This window comes from Phyllostomus discolor, chromosome 5 (assembly GCF_004126475.2).
Source record: "Phyllostomus discolor isolate MPI-MPIP mPhyDis1 chromosome 5, mPhyDis1.pri.v3, whole genome shotgun sequence".
NCBI lineage: Eukaryota > Metazoa > Chordata > Mammalia > Chiroptera > Phyllostomidae > Phyllostomus > Phyllostomus discolor.
The window spans coordinates 27,339,947-27,358,564 of NC_040907.2; the positions used below are offsets into that span (position 1 = coordinate 27,339,947).

Sequence of the window (18,618 nt, forward strand, 5' to 3'; positions counted from 1 at the left end):
GTTGTAACTGATGTAGGGATCCTAACTGATCTTTCTCCCCCATCACGAAGCAGTTAACTGAATGTAGGTTCTGACTCTTCTTTCTATCCTACATTTAATTTCCCATTGTTGAAAAGTTGAATGAAGTAGTGAAAACATCTATAGGGAAAGCTATAAATGCCTGGGCGGAAAGCCTGACTTGATTGTTATGTCTAATGTGCCTCGTGCATGTGCTTGTTTCCAGTGGTCAGCATGTCCACAGAAGGCGGATTCGGCGGTACCAGCAGCAGCGATGCCCAGCAGAGCCTGCAGTCCTTCTGGCCTCGTGTCATGGAGGAAATCCGGAACTTAACAGTGGTAAGGAAGAACGAGAAACTTTTAAAGGGTGTAAAGAGCTGTGAGATGGGCGACCAAAACTTAGACTAAAACATGTTTAATCTCAAGCACATTTATGAAGGCATAATTCATTCCTGACCTTTGGGTAGGGAACTGAAAATATACTTGACCTTAGGTGAGGTGACTCGGTATGAGGGTTTTTTTCACATCTCAGTGAGTTTCCTTAGGCATGTGGGTTCATAGTGGGTGCTTTGACTTGGAGGTAGTTTGATGTGAGACATACCTTTTAAAGAATGCGGAGAAGCAGAGCTCTAGCTTTTCTTCAGTAGCTTCAGCTCATTTCTTAGGCCCAGTTTAGAGGCCCCATCAAGTTTCTAGGGCCTGGTGAAAACTGTTGGGCAATTTTCTTGACAATAGATCTATTCGGAGCAGTCACTCTTTCCATGTCTTAAAAGATACACCTACGTCCCTGGCTGGTATAGCTCAGTGGATTGAATGCGGGCTGCGAACCAAAGTGTCACAGGTTTGATTCCCAGCCAGGGTACATGCCTGGGTTGCAGGCCATAACCCACAGCAACCGCACATTGATGTTTCTCTCTCTCTTTCTATTTCCCTCCCTTCCCTCTCTAAAAATAAATAAATAAGTAAAATCTTAAAAAAAAAAAAGATACACCTACTTTAGGGTTTCTCAGCAGCAGCATTATTGATATTTTAGGCCAGAATAATTCTTTGTCATGGGGGCGATCCTGTGCATTGTAGGATGTTCAGCAGCATCCTTGGCCTCTACTCACTAGATCCCCACCTCCTGACAGGTATGATGACCAAAAACATCTCCAGATGTTGGTAGATGTCTCTTGGGAGCTAAAATCATCCCCTGTTGAAAACCACTGACTTAAAAGGATCAAATATAACCCTGATTTTGAGGATCTTACAATCTATCAAATCATTGATAGATAGGTAGTAATCATTGACTACAATCATTTTTTCAATAAGTATGTATTAAATACTTACCAAGTCAGGCACAGTGATGAGTCTGAAGCAGTGAAGGTGCTGTGGGAGCACGGGGGACATCAGGCTTGTTTCTCCCTGGTCGAGTTAGGGAAGCTTTAATTAAAGGGGACATTTTATTGGGTCCTGTTACATTAGTACGCATTCACCAGATGGAGAGGATGGGAGAGTATACTTTCAGCAGAGAGAACCGTCATCTGTAAAGGCATGAGGGCCCAGAGGGGAGTGCCTTCTGTGTAGAGGACCAGTCAGAAGTTCCGAGTGGCCAGAGGTGACTGTGGGTAGTAGGGTATGAGGTAGGATTAAGGGTATAACAGCGGTAGCAGGAGGTGAGACAGGCCAGAGTTAGAATATTTTCAGAGGACGGCATTATGTCCTTAACAAAGAGAGAATGTTCCATTTGGTGTCATTTCAGCAAATTCTGAAGGAGCTCTCTGGTTAGATGTGTCATTCCCACTCTGGAGGTGTTAGCATCCTGGCAGAGCGGACACTGGGTTCCTTCCTAATGTAGAACTGATGTTATAAATTTCTTAGAATTATTGGCTTTTAACCTCTGACATACAAGGTCATTTTATTTGCTCACTCAGCAATACTTATTATGCACCTACTATGGCTACGCTTCTGTGTATAGTTTCTGTGGATCCAGTAGTGAGCCAGCCAGATAGGATCACTGCACTCACAGAACATGAATTCTGGTGGGGGAGACAGACTGTAAACAAGTAATGAATGCATAAAATAAAATAAAATCTCATTGTGATTAATGTCCACTGACTTCAAGGATAAAAAACTAATTCATAGGCCCTGGCTGGCGTAGCTCAGTGGATTGAGCACAGGCTGGGAACCAAAGTGTCCCAGGTTCGATTCCCAGCCAGGGTACATTCCTGGGTTGCAGGCCATAACCCCCAGCAACCGCACACTGATGTTTCTCTCTCTTTCTCTCTCTCTCTCTCCCTCCCTCTCCCTCTCTCTCCCTCCCTCTCCCTCTCCCTCCCTCCCTCCCTCTCTCTCCCTCTCTCTCCCTCTCTCCCTCCCTTCCCTCTCTAAAAAAAAATAAATAAAAAATAAAAAGAATCAGAAAAGCAAACATTTAAAAAAAAATAATTCATATTGTGGATATACCTGTGGGTCATGTTCTTTTATACGGGAGATTTTCAGAAGTTGAACTTGGCTTGGCCTTTCTCAGAGTGGCCTCTGTTTACACGTAGATTCCCAACGAAAAGTCATTGTCTCTCTTCCTCAGTCTGAAGGTGGTGGTTTATCCGTACTGTCACTGTCTCAAATATAAAAGAGAAGAGAGGAAAAAATGAAATGATCAAATCATTAGTGGAGTCTTTTGTCCATATTTTAAGGGGATAATCTCCTGGGTAAGCTGATCAAGTTTCAGTGCTGGGGTCAGCCTGGTGTAAAGCTGGCGCCCTCCCAGGGTTGGGGTCAGGCCAGAACAGCAGGTCTGCATTCCAGCTGAGCATAGGCACAAATCCAGACTCAGGTAAGTGGCCCGAGAAACTTGGGAGGTCCAAGCTCAGCACTTAACTTTTTTATATTTTGTTGGGCTTTGATTTTTTTTAATTGTGGTAAAAACACACAAAATTTACCATTTAAAAAAGTACAGTTCAGTAGTGTTAAATATATTTACATTGCTGTGGACCGTGTCTCCAGGACTTTTTCATCTTGCAGAACTGAAACTCTGTACCCATTAAACAACAACTGTCCTTTCCTCCTCTTCCCAGCCCCGGGTAACCCCTGTTCCGCTTTCTGTTTCTACGACTTTGACCCGTCTTCAGTACCTCGTATATGTGGCATCGTACGGTATTTGTCTCTTTATGACTGGCTTATTTCACTATTTCATTTAGCATAATGTTCTCAAGGTTCATCCATGTTCTAGCACGTGACTGGATTTCTCTCCTTCTTTAGTCTGAATAATATTCCATGTGTACATGTGTGTGCTGCATTTTATTTGTCCATTCATCTACCTCTCCCTGTGGCACATGAAAGCATCTGCTTCTCTGTCTGCACCTCCGTTGCGTAACGTTGCCAGATATTTCAGTCTTTGGTCTGCGCCTTTCCAGAGCTCAACAGCACTTAGAACCAGACTTCCTCAGATATGTCAGAGCCTCTTAGGTTGACATCATGTGTCTAACCGATTTTTTTAAAAAATCCCTATGTTTAAACTATCCAAACATGAATAAAACTTATAAGAATATTCATAAGGTGTTGTGGTCTTTAAGACTGGGACAAAGATTGTTCTAAAAACAAGTAATTGAAGTTGGCTAGGTGACACATGTTACATGATGTATTGGAAATACTGGACCTAGTCATTTTGGTCTGAGTTCTGCAAAAGCAATTTATCTTTCATCTCAGCATGGCCATCACACTCTCTTCACTCAGTAATTGTGCATAAATCCAGGTGGTGTTCAGCTGGAATTGAAGTTGGTTAAAATCATACAAAAGTGATTGTGCACTAGGGTATTTGTGTAAAGTACTGTCTTCCTGCTCAGCAGAGCTCTGAAAACAGTAATTGACAGGCTTTTTGGTGTTGAATTTTATCCCTCTAGACCTTTGAAAGTGGGCAAGAAAAAGCTAAGTTTGTCTTTTGGGGGTGGGTAGGGCGGGAGGCATTTCTTTTTGAGTCTTAAAAAGAAAAATCTAATCTTCCCCTTATTCCCTGCATCCCATTCAGCTTTCTGTTAGCTGTAATATAACTCCTAGGTCACTTTCTTTTATTTTCCAGTTACATCTTGTCATCTTCAGTGCCTCCAGATTGGACAATGGCATTTCTAGTATTACAGTCAGATAACCATTTAAAAGTTTTATTTATTAATTTTAGAGAGAAGGGAAGGAAGGGAGAAATAGAGGGAGAGAAATATTGGTGTGCGCCTCTTGCATGCCCCCAGCTGGGGACCTGGCCCGCAGCCCAGGCATGTGCCCTATTGCGATTCGAACCAGCAACTGTTCAGTTCGCAGGCGGGAATTCAATCCACTGAGCCACATCAGCCAGGGTGTGGTCAGATAACCATTTAAACAGGAACTTGGCGGTAAAGGTCCATGGATTGTTACAAAACAGGTCCTCTGTTTGAGCTCTTCCTGTAGAGCAGTGCTTCTTAAACTTCATTGTCTAATGAACCACATGAAAATCTTGTTAAAAATACAGATTTTGATTGAGTAGGTTTGGAACAGAGCTTGAGATTCTGCATTTCTTCTGAGTTCCCAGGTGAAGCCATTGCTGGTCCAAGGACCCCACTTTGAGTAGCAAGGCCTTAAAAAGCAGCAGTAGCCTTTAACCCTCATAGTCACCAGGGGAGTTTTCAAAAAACATGATGCCAGGAGTTCCTGGTTCAGTTGGTCTGTGGTAGAGCCAGGCATCTTGTTTTCCCAATGTTCCTGGTGATTCTGACGTGCGGCCTTGGTTGAGGATCGCGGCCTTGGTTGAAGATCACTGCCTTTGGGAGCATTGGGATTGCCTGATGCAATAAACCTGGGAAAAAGTGTCTCATCAGTATTTGAAACTCTGAATGCTCTTTAGTGCAGCCTGAGAACCACAGGCTTTTCTCCGGCTCTGAACTCTCACTGAGTGAATTCAGACCTTTTGAAACTCAGTAGTTTCCAATGGCAGCATTTTTAATGCAGTTCTCTGGTTGTGGTCAGGAGCACAGAGATGTTCTGAGAGAGAATCTGCTCTTTCACCTCACTGATAACACTACCAAGAGTAGAGAGTCAGTCTGTCTCAGTTCTTCCACACGGTTCGGCGTCAGGAGCAGAAGTAAAATGTTCTTCACATTAGTTTAGGGTTGTCACTGGCCAAGGGAGCATTGACCTGAAAGCCAATTTAGTGGACCTCAGTCTACTGACAGTGAAGGGCTCCCCGCTCTAGTAAGCTTATCGTAAACCCTTACATGTGACTGGGCTCTTGTCAGTAATAATGAACCACACACACGCACACACATCTGAAGAGCTACTTTTCACACACTGCTCCTTGAGAGCTCAAGGTTTGGGGATTATGAGAAAGTTTCTCACAAAAGAAAGGGTCGGGGTGAGGCTTAGAACCGAGCTTTCTGTAAATTTCTGTCTTGTTTTATGCCTCTCCAAGGTGGGAATGATATAATCTCTTTATCCTTGACCCTTTTGTGTTGCTTTTGATTAAAGACTAGTCTTGTAGGAATTCTAAAAGTGGTATTTTACTTTTTCAAGTTGAGAAGGGAGGTTTTTTTATCTGTCAGTTTTGGGCTTTGGTTAAGCAATCTTGGACCACTCTTGTGGAAATTGTATTCAGTCAGCAAGCCAATGACAGCAGACTTGCAAGAGAACCAGATCTTATGGTTGTAATCTTGTGCTGTGTGTGCCACCCTCGGAGGCCTTCCGAAGGAATTGTCGTCCCCAGCATTTTCTCTGGCATTTCTGTTTCACACTGTCATTTTCTGTGATATGCCACACAAGGAGGAAGACCAGTGACCGATTCTGTAGTTAAATTTTTTTTTAATCCCTTTAGGGTCTGGCCTCAACCCAGAATTTTCTTTCCTGTTGTTCCCCTTTGTACTAAGGTCATATATCTGAAATTTAAATGGGCCCTGTTTTCTGTGTCCCTGTGCTGCTGTGCACGCGGTTCCCTCTGTCTGAATAACGGCATTCCCATACTTCTTCAACACGCAGGTTTGTAGCATCCCTTAGATGCCGTCCCCTCTGTCGGCCCGTCCTCCTGCTCTCTCTAACTCCTCACTGTCAGCTGGCTGTTTTCTTTGTCCCTGAGGGATTTTACACCGCCAGTCTAGTATAGCATAGAGGGCCATAATGTTTTTATGTGACAGTTTCTAAAAATTAAATTACAGACCTTTCAAAGGTAAGAATGGACTTGTATCTTTCACATAGTAGTAGGTATTGTATTAGTTGAGTTACATGAATGAGTAAATGAAAGAGGAAAAAATATAGAATAGAAAGAATGTGTCCTGCTCTCTCCTTTTGGTGAAATTTTAATAAACTGGATTTGTAAACCTCTGCCACTTCAGGGTTAGTTTTAGTAAGGGCTTCCTGGAAAATGTTGACATCTGATTTGGAGAAGGAAAAGACGAAAAATTGGTGTTGGAAGTTTGTAGAGGTGAGTGGTAGCCAGTAGCCAAACAGCTTGTAGCCAAACAGCCTGTTGGGTGTGCATTGTATCCTAGTGGTTGCTCTTCCTTCTGTAGTCATAAAAGGGATTCTGGAAAGGCTGTTTATGTTTTTCCAAATACCCCCTTCTTTGACATTAGTTGAGGTATTCTGTTGGTCTTGGAAAAGAAAGTTCACTTATATATGTTAATTATACCAAATCTCAAATAATAGCTGCTGTTTCCATAATGTGATGATGCAACTTCCCAGGTGAGAATATTGGGTTTGGTGAGTTACATTTCAGACCACTTACAGAATCAGTCATTTGACACCTTGTCCCAGCAGGGATTTTGCTGATTTTAGCTAATCTCTTCCTTTGCACCTTTCTTTTCATTGCAGTTTCTAAACCCAGAATTGATTTTTATTTCTAGAATTGCATCCATTATTGGGCATGTGTTGAAATACCAGTAGTATCAAAATAAAACAAAAAAGGGTTTAATTGCAAATAATCGAGTAGTGCTGATTAAAAAGCCCTTTCCTAAATCCTTTCCACAGTACAGTTGGTGTGGTTTTCCCCCAGCCCAGATTTGTTTGTTAAGAAAAAAACCAATGTGCTGGGGCTGTTCTAGAAAGCCAGCTGATGAACTCACCTTTGCCCTTCTTCCATACTCTTCTACTGGGTCCCCACACCCCACGCCAGTTTTGGATACAAGCCCTTTGCTGCTGTGATGGGAAAGGAGCTCTTACCCAAGTTTTGGTGTCAGGTTAGTGCAAAGGTTAGAAGTAGCCAGGTCACACTGGCTGAAGAGAACTGTGGTCACTGTGGCGAGGTACTGCTGGCACTTGCCCTTATAATCCCCGAGCAGAGGAAAGAGCCGACAGCTTAGAGGAATGGATGCCCCTGAGACAAAAACCTCGTTTTGATCTTCAGATTGCATACTTGTAAACTTTTGGGAAGAAAAACACATTCAATGTACCTCTATATTGTGCTGGCAAAGAATTGGGTATTGTTTGGGGCTACCTTTCATGAGGGTGCTGTTGGAACCTATCATGAGATTATCCTGAAACCCTTTAATTGTTTAAAGCTCTGCATGGGTGAAGAAGAATTTTGCTCTGGAGCTTGTGTTTTCTTCATTTCATCTGTACCTCCTCTCCTGCCATTTTTCCTAAAAGGAGGAACTAAACCAATCAGTGCTTCATGATGCCTGGCTTTCCCTATTGGTTGTCCCCACCATTTATGCACCTTTTGTTACTCATTTCAGAAAGATTTCCGAGTACAGGAACTCCCACTGGCCCGTATTAAGAAGATTATGAAACTGGATGAAGATGTGAAGGTAAAGTCACATTCATTTTTATTTATTTATATTGAAGCTAAATTGGGTAGTTACTGCTCATTTCCCTAGAGCTCAAAGTTTAATTAAACAAAAATGAATATATTGTTATTGTTGCTTTTTTATTTGGTTCCTCATAAAATTGTTAAGTGAGCGGAAATTGAACAATTTTAGTTATTACATGGTGCTTCCCTGAAAATAAGGGGTGTCCTGTTTTCTAGATGTTGCAAAGATGCTGAGTGCTTTTTGGATTGCCCTGTTCTTTTCAGCATGTAGTGTAAACATGTAGCATCAAATCAGCAGGACGATGCCATCTTCTGAGCATCTTGTTACAATCTCATTTGTTGGGCTGAGCTCTAAGAAATATTTGATAATGATACTGCATCTCTGAGTTGTTTTACACAAATAATACTCGTGAGAGGGTTTATTGGGATGTGGCCCTTACTGTATTCCTAGAAGTCCACCACCCAGTACAAGTGTCTCAGAAAAAGAGCCACTCTTCGTTCCGTACCACTCAGAACTAACAGTCTCTCGTATTTGTAGAGAGAGCTAACGGGTCACAGCAGCTCTCCCTTCTACCAGCTCACCTCCTCCTCGTGGCAACCCTGTGAGATTCGATAGAATAAGAATCACTAGTTTCTCTGAGAAAAGTTGTCACAAATTATAATTAACTTTGGAAGGACAAATTAAATGTTTATAAATTAAAGATCAAAGGCATATTACCAGATAAATCTAGAGTACAAAAAAATTATTAGTTTTGTTTGACAGATAGGAAATAGACAAAAAGGTTAAAGAGACTTGCCCAGAATCGGAGAACCGATCCCAATACTCATCTTCTGCTTTCTTAGCTCCAGAGCTCTTCCCGTGGCCCCGTCCTGTGCAGACCACCTCACCAGGGGTCAGGACCTGTCTGGCCGAGTCTGTTACAGTACTTGAACACTTGCTGTGCTCCAGGCCCTGTGCTGGGTGCTTTTACACATAGTATTATCTCATGTGGTTCCCACAACAGCCCTGGAAGGTTGTCCTCTTTTTTAGTGCAGGCAAAATAAAGCCCAAAAGGATGGGAAGCCAGAGATTTTGCATAAATCCATCGACTCTCAAACTCACTGTGTTCCCCACATTTCCTCTCCTTGGATTATACCCCTTACTTGGATTATACAATTTAAGGCCCTGGGCAAGTTATGACTTCACCTCTCCTAAACCCTAGTCTCTCTAAAAGGCTATCATGAGATTGAGAAAGTGCATGGTGGGTGCTAGATAAATATTCTTTCTCCCTCTTCCCTTCTGCCTGCATTGTCCCTGTTTGTGGGTTTATTTTACCTTGGAATCTCTTGAGGCTACCACCTCTCATTTTCCAATCCTTGCCCCATGGTCCAGTGGCAGGACATGAGGTGAGGAACAACTAACTGGTTGGAATGACGTGCCAGCGTCTGACGGGGAGGGCCTCCGTCTGTTGCAGATGATCAGTGCAGAAGCCCCTGTCCTCTTTGCCAAGGCAGCCCAGATTTTCATCACAGAGTTGACTCTTCGAGCCTGGATCCACACAGAGGATAATAAGCGCCGGACTCTCCAGGTAATTTTGTGGACTGCCATTGGGGAAACTGGGCAAGCAACTGCCTTTGCCTGCCTCTCTTGCATGGCTTTGGACTGAAGATTCTTCTACCTGAGGCCTCTGCCGGGCTGATATGTGTAACTGGTACCTTCCTCTCCTTTTGGGCCGCAGGCATACCTTATAACCATGATAGTATTTTCCCACCAGGAGTTTTATTTTAATTAATTAATTTATTTTTAAAGATTTTATTTACTTTTAGAAAGAGGGAAAGAGAAAGAGGTAGAGAAACATTAATGTAAGAGAGTAACATCAATCACCTTGACCACTCCAACCGGGGATCAGGCCCACGACCCAGGCATGTGCCCCAGCTGGGAATCTAACCAGCGGCCTTTCACCTTGTGGGACAATGCCCAACCGACTGGGCCACACTGGACAGGGCGGCCCCACCAAGATTTTAATTTCCAACTCTCCCATGGTTTTCACAACTCAGTGACTGAACTGTTCATTTGGCAAGCCCTCACTACAAACAGAGGTTGGAGTGACATTTATCTATTTCCAGATGTAAACAATTTCTGGTGGGCAGCCTTGAGAGACTCCAGGAAAGGACAATCCCAGAAAGAATCAGTTTTAGTAACCTCATTAGCCTTTTTGTTCCTTGTCCGCTTTCCTGGGAATCTTTTTCCTCTTCTTTGTTCTCTTTTTATTTTAATCCAGGAAGTCAGCATTTATATTGTATGAAGACCCCTCGGTCCTTGGCTCTAGAGGCTCTCCTCTCACCAGTCAGGCCCTAGCTCTCAAAGGAAAGGCTTCCCGGACGAAAGAGGAAGGGTGTAACTGATACAAGAGAATGACAATATTTTAATAACAAAGTCAAGAAAGTATAGTACTTTGCTGTGTACAGTGCACGCTTTTTTGCCCACATCTTTGAGGGAAAAATAAGGATGCACATTATACATGGTAATACCAAAAATACCTTAAATCCGTTCTTGTGTTTTATAATTATTTGTTACATAAAATTTCTTATACCATAATATATTCAAAAATAAATGCTAAAATTCCTTTATAATACAAAAAGCAGGCATCTAAATATACATAAATAATTGAATTAAAAACTTTCAATGAAAGATTTTTTCCCCGAAAGTTTGCGTCAAAAACATGGGTGCACATTATATGCGGCAAAATACGGTAAATTATATTTTCTCCTCATTTCCCCTTAACTCCAGTTGAACATGCATGTATATATTCATTTATTCTACACATACTTATTAAACACCCACAGTGTGCTGAACACACCGAACACTGTTTTAGGTTCTGGAATGAATACACAAAACACAAAAATCCCTCCCCCTGGGAATTCTACATTCTAGCGCAGGCAGACATTGAGAACTTACTTTATGCTGCCTCGAAGGAAGTCTGTAGACCTGGAGAGCCAGTTGAAGTCACCTTCAAGATCAGTTAAGATTAAAAAGTAAAATGGGCAAAGCACTTGATGGGTACTTCAAAAAGATTCCAAATGACCAGTAAATGTGAAAAGGTGCATAATATTGTTTGTCGCCTGGGAAATACAAATTAAAACCACAGTGAGATACTGGTTTATACCTGTAGAATGGCTAAAACTTTTTTGAAAACCGACAGTACCAAGTGTTGGTGAGGAAATGGAATGACAGAACTCATTACCGCCGGTGAGAGTGTAAAGTGGTACAGTCACTTTGGAATACCGTTTGGCACCTTCTAGTGAAGTTAAACTTGTCCCTGCTCTCTGGCTTGGCCATTCTGTTCTTAGTTACACTCTCAAAAGTGTGGACATTCTTGTATCAAAACATTCACACCCAACAAGTGAACGCATCAATAAGTGGAACCACAAATCAGTGTCTCTGTGCCTCCCTCCCTCTCTCCCTCGCAAATCAATAAATTAAAAAATGTATATTCATACCAACCTTATTTATAATAGCCAAAAACTAGAAACAACTCAAATATTCATTTAGATATGAATATTTAAAAAAATCGTTACATTCTGCCCTGACCAGTGTGGCTAAGTTGGTTGGGTACTGTCCCACAGAGCAACAAGTTGCTGATTTGATTCCTGGTCAGGGCACACGCCTGGGTTGCAAGTTCAGTCCCTGATTAGAGCGTGTATGAGAGGCAGCTGCTCAATGTTTCTCAGACTGATGTTTCTCTCCCTCTCTTCCTCCCTCCCTTCCCCTCTCTCTAAAACTAAATAATTAAAATCTTGAAAAAATTAAATAAAAATTTTATATATTCATAAAATGAATTACTGTTCAACAATAAAAGAAAAATTAATCTATACAACAACATGGATGAATATAAAAAATACTAGTCAAGCAAAAGAAACTAAAGAAAAAAATGACATAGCACATGATACCGTGTACTGCCCATGATGACGGAAGTCAGAATTGTGGTTGCTTCAGATTGGGGGTGTGGGTAATTGGCTGGGAAGGGATTCAGGGAAACTTTTCTATATTCTTATCTGAGAGGTAGCTGCCTGGGTGTATTATATTTATTAAAATTCATCTAGTTGTGTAGTTAAGATTTCCGTATTTTACCGTATATGAGTAATAATTCAGTAAAATATTGGCACTTAAAAAAGGCAAAATAAAAATGTTAAAAAGACCAACTTAAATATATTTGTGTTCCCAAAATACTGTAGAACACTTTGGTGTATGTTTGGAGATGATGATTATTCCCCCCCTGCCCCCATTCCATCCTTAGATGAGCTGTGTAGATAGCTTCAAGTAGGTGACATCATCAGGAATGTGATACTATATTGTACTAATTGTAAATAAGTCCTGGCAGCTTTAAGGCGTGCCCTGCTTCGGTAGGATGGGTTTATCATCAAGCTGGTGGTTGGCAAGAATGGTGGACTCGAGTTTTGCATTTCAGTGGCATGGGGCCATCACAGAGACAAGGAAAGGAAAAAACAGAAAATTTCCATCCCCTCCTCTTTAGTCTGATGAGTCACCTTCTCTGAAGATGTGATATGTAGAGGCTGCTAAGGATTTCTGTTAGTGAGTTGACATTTCCCCCCCAGCATTTGATAATGAAAACTTCAAACATAAGCAAAGTTTACAGTGAACGCCTGTATACTCATCACCCGGACCTGACCATTAAAATTTTACTGGTTTTATCCCCGTATCTATCCCTCTGTCTATCAAGTCATCTATTTTTAAATGAATTTCAAAGTTTACTTTCCCCTAAATACTTGAATGTGCATATCACTCACTAGAGTTCACTCTTTTTTCCTGTTTTTTTCTTTAAAATGTTTATACAGTGTTAGTATGTTGGTTTTTAGTAAAAAAAAAATCCTTTAATTTTATTATGTAAAGGAAGTGCGTGTCACTTTTAGAAGCCCGTTGACGCAGGCCTCGATTTCCGTGTCGTTAGTCAGCCGACTCCCATGTTCTCTGCCCACCTGAGCCTCTGTTCTGGTACCTTCAGAATTCCAGTGTTTAAATCATGTTAAACAAGATTTAAGCCATGGATTTAACATTACAATTTTGAATTTCAAAATAAAAAGTATAGTAGTACAGATCAGTTACTAGAAAATAGTGCAAAAAGTTACTGAATTAGGATTTCAGCCAGGAAATTCAAAATAGATTTTAACTACTTATGAACCAAAGAGGCAAAATATTATTCAGTGCCTTAAAAATGTTATTAGAGTGAATGATAGCCTAACCTTGCTAACACATAATTACCAGAACTCTGTCCCTTGAGATTGCTAGATCTGTACAGTTTTAGCTGGAGGACCATGATCTATCTTGGGGAGGACCTTGGGGCAGAACCCAGCAGAGACAGTAATAGTTAGAGGCTCAGATACCTGGTTTGTAGAGCATGAGCTGCAGGTAGTTCTGTTTTGTCAATTTTGTAGATGTCTTGCCCACAAGTGTGATCATTCGAGGTTTATGAGAGTTTGGCTGTGCTTATTTCAGCTGTAGACTTGGCCATGGGTACTTAGTTTGGCTTAGAAGTCATCGTCTTGTCTTACTTGTAGCTTGGAAGGTATAAAGCCCGGTGAACTAGTTTCTCCCCAGGCTAATTTTTCACCTTGCTTTTCTTTGTTACAGAGGAATGATATCGCCATGGCAATTACAAAATTTGATCAGTTTGACTTTCTCATCGATATTGTTCCAAGAGATGAACTAAAACCTCCAAAGCGTCAGGTGAGCTGGGAAGGCATTGCTGCTACTGCTGACTGAAGAGCACCTTGCGTGTGGGTGTCAGATAACGCCCCTTTCCTCTCTCAGCACAAGTCATTGCTGTTTCTTTTGCTTCTCCTTCTCTAGACCAGATCCATCCTTAACATCTCCTTCTGTTATTCATTTATGGATACTTTTAACTCAGTGCTGCTGAGGTGGTATTTCAGTGAAAATAGGCAGTGAAAATTAAAGACTTTGGTTATAAACAGTAAAGTGAAGCTCATTTCAAGGTATCCTAGGAAGCCTATCAGAGTTCATCTGGGATGGGCAAACATGTTCAGTGAGGTGCAGGTCTTAGATTTTTCAAGAACCAGCCTCTCTATGCACACAGTGGTGTTCGGAGTGAGTGGATGTGGGTTTTCTCCTACTCTTGGTTGTGGTTCTCCATGTAGTGCTCTGGCTACACAGTAGAGTTACCTGCTAGGCTTTAAGAAAGTGCCAGTGCCCAGGCTCCACGCCACACCAGCTGAATCAGAACCTGAGATGGGGAGGCCCTGGCATCGGGCTTTTTAAAGCTCCCCAGATGCTTTTAATGTGCAACCAAATTTGAGAACCACCACTTAAGCCGTTTTCTGAGCAGTCACTGGAAAGAATGTGAATGTCTGTCTGCCCTTCCCTCGCTTCTGCCCGCCCCTCTCCAAAGGTCACACCAGCTATTTTTTCAGCACTTTGGGTGCGTAAAGCTCTTAATTGCGATTGTAATAGACCCCTCTCCTGAATAACTCATTGTTTCAGGCACACAGATTGCATGACTCACCAGGTGTAGTGGAGATACTTGGGGAACAGTGGCAGAGTTTGGCAGGAGCAAAGCTGGGCCTTACTCTGCTTGCTTTGTTTTGTTAATACAATTTTAAGTGGTTTTAATGAATTATTTCATAGTACATTGTCCTCAGAAACAGAATCATTCTCTGATTCCCATGCTGTCTCATAGTAATAATCAGTCAGAAAGTGTGGGAGAAGTGGGCGTCTTAAAGGACATCTGTAATCCTGACCCTTTGGATTAGCTAGCCCTCTGTCACCTTCTTACTAAAGCAGGGAGCCTCACTGCGTCTCCGTTCTTTCTGGGCAGTCTTTGCTACTGTAAACATCCTTGACTGGAAGCTGTAAGGTGTTCAGAGGAGCTTTCAGTCGGATGTTTACAGCGGCAGGCTGCCACGGTCGTCCCTGGCTGCGCATCGCCTCTGAAACATTGCAGGTCAGTGCCCATGGGCTCCATTCCTCCTCTTGGGGTGCGTCCCTCCTCTCTGAGAAGTCACTCTGACAAGAACTCAGACCATTTCTCATCCTGCAAAACAAATGATACGACACACACGCTCTCCTTGCTGGAATTTGTTTCAGGAGCCCCCTTCAAAAACAAGGGGGTGAGAGCTCTGACAAAATCAGGCCTGGCTCCTGCTCCTTGTGCTAACTCCTGCTTGTTCTCTGTGGGCTGCCTGTTGAACCAGTTGGCTGAAGAGAAGGGTCATGTCCTGTCCCTTCCTCCAAAGTCCTCAGTACTTGGCTCTCTTAGGGTGTCAGACAGCTCCTTGTTCCATCCTACCCTGACTCAAAATGCAATGATCCGTTTCTTTAAAGTGTGTCTGGCTGCAGCAGCTCCTTGCTGTCTGGATTCAGTTCTTTGTAGGTATTCAAGCCATTGATTCGCATCCTATTCGGGACAGCTGCTGCCTGGCCTTTGAAAGGTTGAGATTGCTGAAAAGTGGTATGAAGTTCTAAGGCACTTTTAATCTTCTGTGGACATGGTTTTCCCAAGCTCCAAATTGGCTGGCATCTCCTTAAGTCCTTGAAAAAACACCCTTCTCCAAAATTCACCCTTTCTGAAGGAGGCAGCAGTTCACTCTTGATACCGAAGCGACTGTGCTTTTTTCCAGTCTGGGGCTGGCCGCACTACACTATAGTGATGGCCCTAGGAGGGGATGCAGCTCGTCCTCTGGCTTCGTTAGTCAGTCTCCACTTCTGAACACATTCCAAGAGCAAGCCCTCTGGCCGGGGAGGCCATTGCTAAAGCTGGGCAAGTGCTCTGTTCTGGATTGATCCAGCCATCCCAAGATAGTTCTAGCACTTGGGATGACATTCCCCCGCTGGGAGAAGGAACTAGCTGCAAATGTTGAGTTGGGGATCTAAGGCCCTTGGCTTCTCAGAGGTGCTTAGGAATTTCTCTTGCTCTTCGGAGAAGAACGTAAAAACTATTTGAAAGCAGAAGGTAGTTGAGGCCTGACTTCTAGCCCACTAAAGCTATGAGTTGAAAGTTCCTGCCCATTAAAATACCATTTTCTCTTCACCCATCTCTTTAAACCAAGCATAACCATTCCCTTGCTAGCTTGACCTCCATTGGCCGAGTGAAAATTCGTAACGCTGAAGAACCTCAGGTCTGCCTCCTCCCATTCCAGTGACTGGAGCATAGTCGTGCCCTCCTCACAGCGCAGACCTAGGCAGCTCTGCATGACAGAGCGTCCTGGATGCTGCCTGGTTCATAAGTTAGGAGGCTGCGGCAGGCAGCATGGGAGGGTCTCCTACAGCTTTCAGCAAAAGGGTGTTTTGGCTTCTGAAAGGGGTATTTAAAGGGTTTGCTTTGTTTTTTTTTTTTTTAAGATTTTATTTGTTTACTTGTAGAGAGAAAGACAGAGAGTGAAACATCAATGTATGAGAGATATATCAATCGATTGGTTGCTTCGCCCCCAACTGGGGGCCTGGCCCGCAACCCAGGCATGTGCCCCAGCCGGGAACTGAACCTGTGATCTTTTTGTTCACAGCCAGGGCTCAATCCACTGAGCCACACCAGCCAGGGCTAAAGGATTTGCTTTTTGACAAAGAAGACCATACTCACTTACAGATCAGCTGCAGTCAGGGATAGCTGGATACAGAGCAATCACAGGTCAGGGCTTGGAAACGCCGGTGTCTCCTACCCCTACCCGCTGACTAGGGTGGGGGTGAGGCTGGGGGTGGAGTGGCTCTCATCTCTCTCTACCTTCTTATCACCCAGGAGCTTATAAAGTGGGAAGGGAGATCTCAGTGGAAAACATTGAACTCTTTTCAAGAGCTTTGAAAAAGAGCAGTTCCTTGGCTGAGGAGGCTGTCGGTGTTTTATCCCTGCCATAGCCAAGATCTAGTTGACAAGACTGACCTTTATTTATAACGGCAAGAAGTTGGAGTCAAAATGGGGGTGACATCGTCACAGTCAAGTTGTTCTGGGAGCTGAGACCTAGATGAAACTAAAAGGGACCTCCTCATCTGCCTCAGCATGATCACATTCAGGGTTCACACTGTCTGGGTCTGAAGTACAGAATGCATTAGCCTAAAAAGTTGGTAAATGTTCGGGCACCAGCGCAGGAACCCGGCAGGTCACAAGTGTCCTTCCTCGGCTGGGTAGACACTCATCGGGGAACTTGGTCATGCAGAGACCCAAGTTTCTGAGAGGCCAGATACCAGGAGGCAGTTTTAGTATCCGGGCCCCCCAGTCACCAGGCAAACAAAAGAACACCCAGCTCTGTTCCGCAGGGGACGCGAGCTTCTTCCTGCGCTAGACCACAAGATCCTGGAGGCAGCAAAGAGAGTTTAGGGACTCCTTTTCTCTTGGTAATATCTGTTGTGTTTGAGAGACTTTGTCCTACTATCAACTTGAGTTTTAAAAAAAGTACAGGCATACCTCGGAGATATGGGGGGTTGGCTCTAGACCACCACAATAAAGTGAGTACAGGCATCCTGGAGATACTGCGGGTTTGATTCCAGACCACCGTAATAAAGCAAGTGTCTCAGTAAAGTGAGTTGTAATTGTTTCACTGGTGGAGGGTCTTGCCTTCGGTTCGTTTAAAAAACCTGAACACCTGGAAGCACAACAGAGTGAAGCACAATAAAACGTCGTGTGCCTGCACTTTCCTGTCTCTGACTGTCTGCCTGGCTCTGTGAATCCCTTCCCGCTCGGCAGGTGCTTATCGGGTGCCTGTAAGGGAATGAATAGCCGGGACAGTGGAGAGCAAGAGAGAGCTAGGCTTTGCCCTCGTGGGGCTTCCGTTCTACCAGGGAAAGCAGTGACTTTGACAAGCAAGGACAAAACGTGTAATGAGGAAAGGGCTGGAGCACAGATAACAGCCCCTAACCTAATGAGGGGGTGAGGTCAATACCAGCTTTGTGAGTGTCACTTGGGGGAGCTTTGAGGCGGGCCACAGGGTCTCTATACCTTGAAGAAGTACCTTTTCCTATTTCTTTGAACCTGGCAAATTTGGTCCAGAACAAGGGAGTGAGTAAATTTAGCTGTTTTTTTTTTTTTTTTTTTTTGCTCAGCCAGCCCAAGTTGTGTGTTTCTGTTGTTTTTGTTGTCCCAGGCAGGGTCACCGTGTGTCACAGGGCCCTCCGGAGCAGATGCCGATCTCTGTCAGTGGTCAGGGCCGGCCGACCCTGGACCCTCAGGCTCTAACCATGCCGTAGTGCGTGTAAACATCCTACACTCTCAGCTGTGAGCTCAAGGTGGCTGGGAGAGGGTTGTTTACTCCTTCTGCCATGGAAAACGTCAGCTGAAGAAGGAACAGTCTCTTCACCGGGCAGATCGGACAGAATGCGACCTCCCTAGTCAGCCAAGGCGGCACCCCAGCGGAGAGCTGTCCCTCAGGCCCCCTGGGTTGCGCTTCTGTGGCTAAGTACAACCAGCACCAGATGTGACACTGGATAGATGTGGCCCTCAGTGACCATGGAGCTTTTGATGTGCTGTGAAACGCTGGGCACTTCCCTACTAAAATATCAACCCAGGAAAAAAGCCCCTTGTCCCTTTTCCCTGCTCTCTCCTGAGGTGGTGGGAACGAAATAAGGAGAGTGCTGCCTGTTTGGGAGATCGGGAACTGGCCAGAGAACGTGGCGTCTGGGTAGCATCTTCCAGTGCTCGCAGTTAGCACTGTCCTCGGGTCCCAGCCCTGACCGCACGCACTGACAAGCACTGCTGGTGCGTGGCTTCTGGCAACAGTAATTATTTGCCCATTTGTAACTCATCGCGCAATGGGTGATAACTCTGTTCTTTGGAAAATTGGCTGTATGTTTTGTGAAGTCTATGGAATCTGTTATTTTTAGTTTGATTTAGCACAACTGGTCTCTTCGAATTCCACTTCCCCTTGGCTTCAAATGTGGAGAG

At 43.6% G+C, this 18,618-nt stretch overlaps 1 protein-coding gene across 4 annotated transcripts in view; it reads left to right on the forward strand.

The window, feature by feature from the left end:
- Nucleotides 1–18,618, forward strand: part of NFYC (nuclear transcription factor Y subunit gamma) — a 66,729-nt gene that overhangs the window by 35,983 nt on the left and 12,128 nt on the right. For all 4 annotated transcript variants that reach the window (XM_028511598.2, XM_028511597.2, XM_036025849.1 and 1 more), the window contains 4 exons: nucleotides 224–336; nucleotides 7,665–7,736; nucleotides 9,193–9,306; nucleotides 13,368–13,463. In XM_028511598.2, the coding sequence (XP_028367399.1) occupies nucleotides 232–336; nucleotides 7,665–7,736; nucleotides 9,193–9,306; nucleotides 13,368–13,463 (387 nt within the window). In that variant the 5' untranslated portion in view covers nucleotides 224–231. The remainder of the gene's footprint in view (nucleotides 1–223; nucleotides 337–7,664; nucleotides 7,737–9,192; nucleotides 9,307–13,367; nucleotides 13,464–18,618) is intronic.